Below are 11376 nucleotides of genomic sequence, written 5' to 3'. Positions count from 1 at the left end.
ATGGAGACCAGAAGTTTAATAGTGCTTGATGTCAACATGCAAGGAAAGATGGTTACCTTTGATGCATGTCCTTCTGAATTTTACATAATCCTACAAATGGTTTTCAAAAAATAATTAGATTTCAATAAAGGATTAGCACCTATAAAACAGGGGTGGGAAAATATATGGCCCACAGGCCAGAACTAGTCCAACATGTGTTTTTGCCAAAAAAGTTTTATTGGAACACAGCCACATCTATTTGTTTATGTATCATTTATTTCTTGCTACAATGACAGAGTTGAATAGTTATGACAGAGACCATGTGGTCCACAAAACTCCAAATTTTACTATCTGGCCCTAAACAAGAAAAACAAATATAAACAACCCAACAGAAAACAAACAGGCAGAGGAAATGAATAGGCAATGCATAGAAGAGCACACTAAATGCCCAGTAAATACATGAGAAGATGCAGTTGTAATCAGGGAAATTCAAATTTCAACTACACTTTGATTTCATTCCATGTGCATCAGATTCACAAATATTTAAGTCTCACAATATTGGTATTGGTAGGATGTAGAGTAATGGGGTTTCTTATTTTCTGCTGAAGGAAGCACAAATAAGTACAGTTGCTTTTGAAAGCAATTTGACATCCAATAGCAGTGAGTGCACATAGTCTATGACCTGGCGATTCCACTCCTAGACACACACACACGTGTATAAAGGAAATACCTTTTAGAGAATCTCTTGGCATATATAAGGGAGACGTGTACAAGAATATTCATGATAGCATTATTAGAAAAAATACAAATAAGTTTCATATTCATATAATGGATAAATAAATACTGAGTATATTCTTTAAACAGAATACTATGTAGTAAGGAAAATGAATTAACAATAGCACATATTTTATCAGCATGGATAAAGCTCACAGGCTGAATGAAGAAACCAAGTTGCAAAAGAATACAGACTGATATTCTTTATATATGCAAAACAATAATATATATTGTTTAGGGATGCACCCGTACAAAAAGCATGAAAATATGCACGGGCATTAATTATGAAGTTTAGGAAAGGTCTTACTTCCCAGAGAGAGAAAGAAGGAAAGGAATATGATTGGGGAGAGGTACAAAGGGAACTTCAACTACATTTGTAACATTCTATTTCTTAAGTTGATTGCTGTGAACTCAGATTTTTGTTCTATTGTAAATTGGAGTTACTTTATAAAAGGTGAAATTCTGTACATTCGAGGACTTATAATCCAGTTATTACAGCACTACCGAAGAACCCTCGCAATCTCTGAGGTTTTGTTTCCTTAATGGAGCAGCTTGCAGGTGCGGCTTCTGCATACACTTGTGTAGGCTCTATATTTATAAGAATGTCTGGGTGAGGGTGTGAGTTGGACAAAATCCAGCTTGTCCACGAGTCAACATGCCCTGTGCCCTTTGCACAAAAGCCCCAAGGTGAAGATCACTGGAAGGGTGTGCCTCCTTTGTTGCCCAAAAGTACCCTGCAATGCAGAGGCACTGTAGCTAGGCTCCACTTCCTCTTATTCAGCCTGTGGATGCTATCCATTTACTCATCCATGGCCATGAAAAACTAGTAGGAACCAGTCTGGAGGCAGAGTCTCTATTAAGTTTATTACTTGTTTGCCATCAAATTTTGCTTCATCCAGATATCTTTCTAGGTCCTTAAGGGTTATGTAAGAGCTGATCATTTTTCTCTAGTTGTCTGGGACAGTATCTTAAAAATCAGAGTTTTTTCTCTCTTGGGGCATCTTATCCAAGAAGTGAAGACTAATTGGCCAGTTTATCTTTAAAGCAAAACATATATAATGTAGCAACTATCAGAAATACTAAAACTTTAGCATATCTTACCTCTTTTTTTCTCTACCCAAGTCCTTTGTTCCTGATATTTTGTCATCTTGGACAAGCTGCAAATTTGAATCCTCCTTTCTTAGCTTCTTCATCTCCTAGATAATAGGAATTTATTCAGCAATAAAATCTACATCTCTCCTTTTTCCACAATCCAAATCTCTCCTTTCATCTAAGTTGCCAGCCCTAAGATCTTATTCCTTGGAAGCAAAGAATAAAGTTCCCGAAGTGGGGTTCAAAGACCACCTGTCTCACTTTCACTTGGCATATATCAAAATGCTGATTTTGAGGCTCTAAGCCTTTTAAGACACTTTGCAGTTTTAATCAAGCTTTGCATGTGATTCTTATGCTAACTAAAGTTTAAAAACCACTACTTTAAAAGAAAGGAAATGAATTATTTGGCCAAATTAAAATCAATCAGTATAATGTATAATTGTTATTAAAAAAAAAAAAGAAAACAGCAGAAGATAGTGATACCTTGGCCAGAGAAGTTCTGTCATCTTCCAGTGTTGTTACGAAAGAGAGACGTTAAAGGAATCAAATAAAGAAATGAAATTAACAATTTTCTCTTCACTTGCTCATGAGAGTTGCTAGAAAATAATGGAAATGATTTAGACAATGGAAACCAATTTAGGGAAGCCTCCAAGGGCAACATACAAGGAACCAGGAGCCCAGGAGTTGTTCTGTGATGATCTTGGGCAGAGCACAGTATCTGCAAGCTTCAGATTTCTTATCTGTAAAACGTAGGGTTGTCCACCTACCTTTAATTTCTCTTTTGAACCTACAATTAGAGGAAATAGGTCATTACTAAAACTTAAAGTCAAGGCATATCTGTATTTATTTGACTCTCAAGAGTGTGGATAAATTTATTGTATGTTAGTCATGTGCCCAACTGGGCATTATTTTTAAAATAAACTCCTGAATTTAAAGATGATGGAAATTTTTCATTTTAAACTCCTTGGGTCTGCATCAACTTATTTCCATTTTCTTTAATTTTACTTACATGACATGAGTAATCAACTTGATGACAGTGACATTTTTAACCCTGCCTGCCTTAATTTAAAGTATTCATGGCAGTGTCTTCAAAATAGAGTTAAGTAACCCAAAGGCACAGTGGAAAGCAAGAAAGGAGGTGCCCATAACGCAGTATTTGGTACAAACAATGATAACAGTAACATGGAGTCTATTAAGCCACAAAAGTCCAGAAGAGGAAGGAATGCTGATAATTACCTAACACTAAAGTTGCTGCTGGCTTCTCAAGGGTAGTTACCTAGAACTCAAATGACAGCAAAAGCTGTCTGGAGAAATTGCCCAGTGTTCAGAAACATCACCTCCTTTGACCCTAACAAGATTCCTGTGTTCTAGGATTTTAAAGTAGATGAGAAAGCGAACTGAGTTGCGGTCACCAAAACTCTGTATGGTGGATGGCTAATTGCTAAGACTTAGCTATCAAGTGCATATCAAGGTAGGTATAAAGATGTCAGTTGAAGTGAGAGGCGCTTGGGGGATGGGGGGTACACTGTTTTAATTTAGTATATAGCTAAAACTCAAATATTTATGTCAGATTAAGAGAAACCTTTTCTCTTCTCTTCAAAATCTTTCTTCCATTTGCACAGCTCCCAAAGTCCTCGCCATTTGGAACAGTGGAGAGTCATTTGAAACTTAACTGAATGCTGGAGGCAAGTTCTACTTTTCAGGTCATCCAATTTAGGAGATCCAATTTCTGCAGAGAGAAGACGACGAGTGGGGGAGGGAAAACCCAGATTCTAAGTGTTCGGATGCTTCCACCTTCGATCCACAACCTGCCACGCAAATCGAGCCAAGGCAGGGATTTTTGCCGCGAACCACCACCATCACCACCACCTTGTCACTCACGCCCTATTACCACGCCCCTCTGGTCCCACTCTCGGCCAATGGCGGCTCCTCTCTTTGCATAGTAATGAGCTCGAGACCTCCCCCGGCCAATGGCGCTCCAGGAGACGGGTTAGTTTTGCATGTACCTAAGTGATTTGCATAACCCAGCGGCTGGGGGCTTGGGAACCCGAGCGTGCAACCCTAGAAGGGAAAAGGACGGGAGGAGATTGAGCTGCGGCTGCGAGAGAGCGAGAAAGAGCCCGGGTGTTTGTGTGAGAGCCGGGTGGGGGACTGTGGCGAGGGGCCGGCATGGCTGAAGGCTGCGCTCCGCAACCTTGAAGAGCGGCTGCGGCTGGAGGCCGGGGACCGGGAGGCGGGTGCGATGGCAGAGCGCGGCCCCTGCAGCTGCGCCCGGCCCGGCCGGCTGGCCTGAGCCGCCGGAGGAACGGGGCTGCCTCTGCGCTTCCATGGAGCAGCGGGTAGGGCGAAACTCCGGAGCGCCGCGTCCCTGCTCTGCTGCTGCCGCGGACTGTTGAAGGGGCCGAGCCCCCGCGACTGCAGAGAGAGGAGAGCCCCCGGCCCAGCCCGCAGGCCTGCCGCCCGGGGCGGCGGGGGGCGTCGGAGGGCGCCAGAGGCGCGCCGAAGGCGCGGCGCCGCGGGAGAGGCCGGCGCTGGAGGCGGCCGCAGCAATGCCGGGCCCGCTTGGGCTGCTCTGCTTCCTCGCCCTGGGGCTGCGCGGCTCGGCCGAGCCCAGCGGCGCGGCGCCGCCTCTCTGCGCGGCGCCCTGCAGCTGCGACGGCGACCGTCGGGTGGACTGCTCCGGGAAGGGGCTGACGGCCGTGCCTGAGGGGCTCAGCGCCTTCACCCAAGCGCTGTGAGTGCGGGCGGAGGGGACGCCGGAGGGGGTTCCGGGGGGCGGAGCCAGTGGCAGATCCCACTCCATCCCCAGTGTCCCGAGGAGGGGGGCGCCGTCACCTCCTTGGCACCCGCTCCAGCGCCGCGAGCTTCACAAGTTTTGCCAGTCCGGGTCCGAGACTCGTGTAGCTCTTTTTCCCAGACTTTTCGGGCACGATCACCACCACCCTCCCCCAACTCCCAAGTGCATGTGGGGCCGAGGAGGAAGGAGGAATCTGGAAACGCTTGCCCCTGGCAGCCTTTTCACGCGACTTTCTCTTCTCCCGCGGGCCCCTGCTCAGCTGGCAAGAGTTTTGCTGGCGGCAGGGTTGAGGGCGGCTAGAACTTGGCCTGAGTCTGAGACCGAGTTAATTTTCGTGGGGAAGCACCTGGAGCCTCCTGGGTTCCAGCATGTGGGGAGAAGAAAACACCTGTACCGCAGTCGGGGCGAATGGCCTTCCCATTTGGCCCTGTCCGGGGGGGCGGGGGGGGAGCGACCTGGCACCTCAGTCCAGTTCCACTCCGGACTCACCAGCAAACGCCTGGGGTTCTGGAGCTCTCAGGGAAACCGGGCGAAAACAACGGAGAAGGGAGGGGGGTGGAAATTGCAGGTTTCTCTGGGTGAAATACTTTTACCCAACAAGGCCTTTTAAAGAAGGAATGCTGACCTGAAGTACAGGATATTGGAGGAAAATGAAAGTTCCAGAGCATAAGCTCTGCCTGTCCCCAAAGGTAGCCGTTTTCTGCTGTTCCTTAACCAGTAGAACTTTTCCTTTGAGCTGCCTGAGGTTGGGAAAGTCACTCAGATAGTTCTGACTTCCAAAACACCCCCTCCACAAACGGGGACGGAGAGCTTTAGACATTCGCTTTAGAAACGAAGACTCTGAAATAGGTGTTGGCTGTGGTGTTGGCAGAAGGCACCAGTAGAGAAAGAATGGGGTAACTGCGTGCAGGGTTTGGTGTATGCTCCTGTCCTGCCTTGCTGTGCTGTGCGGCCAGATTAAATCAAGGGCAGTGAAAGAACTGTTTGAGAGAGGAAGGGATTCTGAGAGGCCTTGGGTAAAGGGAATTTCCTTTTACCTTACAGCTGCTGAGAGGGACCTCTTAGAAATAGACAGTGTGAAAGGAATAACAGACCCCGTGAAGAGATCCTTTCTGTGCAGGCCAGAGCGATGCTGTTTCCAGGTGGCTGGTGGGAGGTGTTCTGCTTGCCCTCTGCCAGTGGGGTTTTTTTGAGTCTTGTGGCCAGTTGCCTTGGAACCTGTCTCATTCTTTGGCCGCCAGCCCCCTTCTCCTTTTTTTTCCCCCTTGTTTCAGGTTTTAGTTACACATTTGAAGTCATTTTCCTTCAATATGGTGAAATTTAACTTTTCAGTAAAAAAAAAAGTTAACTTTGCAGTGACGAGCAATTTGCCCACAAAGGTACCCTACGTGGGAAAGTTTGGGTGGGAGTGAGGAGAAGTAAGGGAAAGAAGACTGGGTAGAGGGGAAGGGGCTGTTTTTTTTCCCCAAGACCTCTTCATACTTTTAGGGAATTCATTCAGGAGAGGTGGCTTTCCCTGAAACCTCTTTCAGGTCCCAGAGAGAAAAGCATAATTTTACTATTTTGACCAGTTGAAAAGACCTTGTTTAGTAGATTCCTTGAGTTTTAATGTGTAGACTTGCCCTATAAGGAAGAGGGCTGTTTTACATTAGTACCTAAAAACCACAAAGAAATTTTTATTTTTATGAGAGCGCGCTCCTTGCTGTAGAGCATCAGGCATCTTTCTTTAGAATTCACCAAAAGTAGTGAAATGCTATATTCTCAACCTTGAGCCTTACATAAGTGACTGTTCATGGCTTGGGAAACAGATAAATAGTTGGCACCAGTCCAGATCAGATTGCCTAAACTAGCATCATCATAGCACTTTCTGAGCTGTGGCGGTGGGCAAATGTGTTATATTTTCTTTTTCCCTTCGTGACCTGTAGAGTAGCTGTACCTCCTGATAACTCCTTATTTCACTTGAACACTCTTCATTTCACCCTTAAAAGTGTACGTTATAATGACGAGCCCTTGTAAAGGGCATTTCAAGGGCAGTATATTTGCATGTTGGGAAACCAGTGATCTCAAAATCCACGTTGAAGAGGGGCGGATGCTGTGATCTGCCCACTCCAGTTGATCTTATAAGACACCTTGGAATCACCCAAGGTCTCTTGGCAAAGTCCTTCTGATTTGCTGTCCCATCACAGCCTTGGTGGAACACAGGTACACACCAAGGAACTAGATCCATGGTTCCCAAACTTTGATTCACTGATTTCTAATTTCTGGAGCATGGGCACCAAGGCCTGTTTAGTTATACATAAAATGATAATCACAAAAATAGAAGTCAAAAAGATGAGACTGTAATTATTAATCGAAGCTATTTTCTTGTCATTCCTCAATGGTGTCTTACCTTAACCTCACTCAGATGTGTACACATCCCACATTGGGACTCCTCGTTGACAGAGCAGGGATTTTATTTTACTCAACTTGGAGTCCAGAGTCCGGTACAAAGGAGGCGCTTAATGTTTCAGTGAATAAATAAGGACTTAAGGCCACACTAAGGGGCAGGATTGGGGCTTGGAATTCAGCCCTCATTCCCACGCGGGATTGCCAAACTCCGCATTCTCAGCATTTAGCTTTTTGTCCAGATCTGAGAACCCAGAGAGAGGATACCTGCTTTTTCTCCTTTAGGCTCGTTTAAACTTGTTCAGCCCAAGTGTCTATTTCCTGCTGAAAGCTGCTTTATCTGAGTCTGGGGGCAGAGTCAGATGTAATCCTCAGTGTTGTTGACAGGATTCCCGTGTTCACAGCGTTTGCTGCACCTGTAGTGCTTATTTATATTTTGCAGCGGCAGTTCCCGATCCTGTGTCACAGTGCACTGGCTTGTCACATTTCACACTGAGGTGTTTTAAAGGAGGTACTCGGACTAGTATTAAAATTCTGAAGTGTATTTTTAATCAGAAGGGTTCAAGTTTATTCCCCTATTAGAGCTAATAAGGTCCCTCTTAATCACCTGTGTTCCAAGATTCTTGATTGAGAGAGAAAGGGATGAAGTCATGGTGGTGGTGGGGAGGGGATAGTGAACGTGTGTCCTCTGCTTTGTGTGTTACTGTCACAAAATTTGAGACTTGTAGATGGGGGTCACAAATTTCCACATCCTAGGTTATGTCTGGTGCATAGTTTTAGGATTATAAAGGCTGTTTCTGTGGCTTTGTGGAGAGGGTGGTAGGTCTGAGCCCTTGGTCACAGTCCTCACCATGCCCCTGAGTAATTGTGTGGCCTTGGGCGAGTCATTCTACCTTTTTTTTTGGTGACAGTTTCTTCATTTGAAAAATGAAGTCATTGGATTCACTAGATTCTATTTAAGGCTGCTTGTAGCTTCCAGACATTCTATGATTTTATAATTCTTACACAGTTTTAGGATGGCAAGGGGACGATAGCGATCGGCTGCTCTCGTGAAAAGATCCCAGAAGTATCTGAATATCCGTCTAGTTGAAGTTGCACAAGCCTATTTATTGCCACTCACTTGGAGGAGGAGTTCTTTGTGTTTAGAAGTGTGTGTTAGGAAATTTGCCATGGAGACTTGTTACAGAATGCATGACTAGCTAAGGCGCTTTGCTGGGGTAGAATAGCCCTGCTTGTTTCCTGTTGGTATGGCTTCACACGTGGAAAATAAAATCACTCTGTTTCAGTAATTTGGGTACTGTACAAAAAGTTACTCAACATCGTCACTTCCATATAATTAGTCATAATCTCTGCAGCCTTCACAGTGTGTGTATCTTGTACACGTGCAGGTTAGCGAGCTTTCTATATAGAACTGATGGTTACCTGAGGGGCTTTGAAGGGTTTAAAAAAATTATCTGTTGCTTTTTCTTCTTTGGGAAGTATCATCTCAGATTCTTCCCTAAGGTGTACTTTTTTTCACGACTCCAAGCACCTTTCTTTTAATAGTATTATTTGAAAGTATTTTCTTACGTTTCCTCCAATGTCAGTTGTATTCCCTGGCAGGTCAGTAATCAGTGGCTAAATGTTTATACCCTTTTTTAATGGTCGAGTTTTGATATTTTGATGTCTAAGTTACCGTCTGTAAATTTCACTGTTAGCTTATTTTCTGCGGTGTGTCTTTCTAGAGAAGTATATGTGTTACATACCAGGGAACTTTGTTCTAAACAAGGCCAGTATATGAACATCTTTAAGTACAGATCGTTTATTTTACAAACTAGTGAACTGCTGGGTTCTCTTTAAACACAAGAAGAAAGAGCATTCTGCTGGGAATATGGAGAGCTGGTTTCCAGATCTGTCAATAAATCACACGAGTGACCTTGAGGTGGTGACACACTTAACCCTTCAGGGCCTTGGCTTCTTCACCTGAGAACAAGGAAGTAAACAACTCTTACTGCCAAAAGTTTTCTTTCTATTTAATTTGATTTTTTTTTCCATATGTTTGTCCGATCTTCTCTGTTGTGTTAAGTATAGTATAGGTATCTCAATCCTGAAATCCCTCCCTGACCCAGGAAACTTCCCCAACTGTCCACCTCTACTGGAATGTATCCATAGACTGGGGAACCTGCCTCAGAAGGCAACAATGTGCTGGGTGTGGTCTGAGCTCTACCCAGAATTTAAACCAGTGATTCTCATTCAAGGCTCCTGAAGGCTTGTGGTAACCACTAATATTTTATGATTTTCAGTCCAGCTAAATGCTAATGACAGTTATGGTATCACAAGCATTTAATGTCCAGGCACTTGGCTCTTACCTGAATCGTAAGGTAACAGTTGACAGCTTAATCTCTTAGGGAAGATCAAAGTTCTGTACTGGTAGGTGGATCCAGGCAAGTTTGGGCGTTTTCTTGGCCTCTGTCAGGTTATCTCTCAAATTCTTATTTTTGTAATCTTTATAATGGCGGAAAGCACTGACAGCCTGCAAGTTTGGATTTTGGTTTTTGGGGTCCTTGGTTGTGCTTATCCTTTTATTTCCATTTTTCTTGTCAGGAAATAATGGATATTGGTGACTAATGACTCTCATTGCTTTGAATCTCTCTGAATCTGTGTAGACTATCAAGCAAGTGAAGTTGTAAGAATCCTTTAGTGACTCATTGAAATTTTTCTAAGACCGTTTCCCACTTTTTCTCTATAAAAAAGATAGAAGTGGGGCTTCCCTGGTGGCGCAGTGGTTGAGAGTCTGCCTGCCGATGCAGGGGACACGGGTTTGTGCCCCGGTCCGGGAAGATCCCACATGCCGCGGAGCGGCTGGGCCCGTAAGCCATGGCCGCTGAGCCTGCGCGTCCGGAGCCTGTGCTCCTCAACGGGAGAGGCCACAGCAGTGAGAGGCCCGCGTACCGAAAAAAAAAAAAAGATAGAAGTTTCCATAAAAGCACAATATTTATCAGTATACCTGGGTTACAAGTTAAACCCTGCCCAATGTGCCTTAAACTCTGAAAAATGTGACTCATGTAACTTGATCAGACAGCTTTGCTTTTAATTTTTTTAAATGAGAGTTCATGGTTTTGTCTTTAGAAATGTATTATCTAGATTGCTCTTTAATTGCCTCCTGAAGCCTTCAAGTTTTTGGCAATGCCCAAAGCTTGTTCTCCTGTATATACAAGAACATGGATAACTTTGTCCCCAATTTTGTTCAGTGAAGTGTAGTTTTTCGAAAGATTCGTTGAGGATAATAAAATGCTTTAGTTTGAAATTCTGTCAGTGAAGAAAAAAACTAGGGCATTTAGCAAATCAGTACTCTTACACAATGACTAATTTGTCTGCCTTTCTAGACATTTCTTTTGTGTCTCAACACTTGATGAACAAACTGTAGGCCGGGTATCAGCTCTATTGTCTGAAATTGGGTAAGTTCAAAATTGAGTTTAGAAATGATTTTATAGTTCATATACATTTAGTAACATCTCAACTTTCTAAAGACTTGAGCAAATTACTACTCAAATACCCCCTTTAAATGGCAAGTTGTAATTATGTAGTAGTATACTCTGGATTCACCCACCCATAGACAAATATTTGTTATTAAACTTTGTATATGGCTGGGACTATTTTTAGTAAGTTTCTTATAGTGTACAGAAATAGTCTGTGTCGTGTACAGGCAGTTAAAACTCTGAATGGGTGGTTGTTTTTAGACTCTAAAGCACGTTTTGATAGTGTTACATATTTTAATAGTCAAAAGAGCATGCCAGCCAGGTCCCCCTCTGACCCTGCAGTAAGTCTACAGCAAGAATTGTCATTTTGCATTTTGCATCTCTTATTTTAGATGCAAGTGATTGGGGTTCAGGAATGCCCATCTAAGAGTGTAGGCTTCAGAAATGAACATTTAAAAAATACATATTTTGGTAGTTCTCTTAGCTTTTCTGTAATGAAAGATCTTATGGGAAAAGCACTGAACCAACCCTCTGTGGCAACATGTTGGCCCATTAAGAATATAAGAATATCCTTGTAAGGAAATGTAAACCATAGATATTTTGGGAGGCAGCTGGGCCAAGACTGGGTATACGTTTAGATCCCGGGCTGGTCTGTTGTCTGCGCTAGTGAGAAAACATGTGTGGGGAAAGCATATTTAATATATTACAGGATATTTAATGACCCTTTATCCTTCATATTTCATTTGTATTTAAGTATTCCGAGTCAAGATAAGTAAAGAGTTATGTAAGCCCCTTGAGCTAGTTTTTTTTTCCCCTCTATTTTTACACTAGGAGAATGCAGCCCCCCCCTTTTTTCAACAAAGTTTTAAATATAAAATTGACCATTAAAAG

General features: G+C 43.5%; 1 protein-coding gene across 1 annotated transcript in view; it reads left to right on the top strand.

Annotated features, from left to right (window-relative positions):
* The first annotated feature begins 3881 nt into the window (after positions 1 to 3881).
* The window catches only part of LGR4 (leucine rich repeat containing G protein-coupled receptor 4), a 97423-nt gene continuing 89928 nt past the window's right edge, over positions 3882 to 11376 (top strand). Inside the window, exon 1 of the mRNA XM_081238791.1 lies at positions 3882 to 4579. Within this exon, the coding sequence (XP_081094917.1) occupies positions 4395 to 4579 (185 nt within the window). The 5' untranslated portion in view covers positions 3882 to 4394. The remainder of the gene's footprint in view (positions 4580 to 11376) is intronic.

The sequence above is a fragment of the Mesoplodon bidens genome, assembly GCF_964165515.1.
Source record: "Mesoplodon bidens genome assembly, chromosome: 7".
Lineage (NCBI taxonomy): Eukaryota > Metazoa > Chordata > Mammalia > Artiodactyla > Ziphiidae > Mesoplodon > Mesoplodon bidens.
This window is presented reverse-complemented; position numbering and strand designations above follow the sequence as displayed.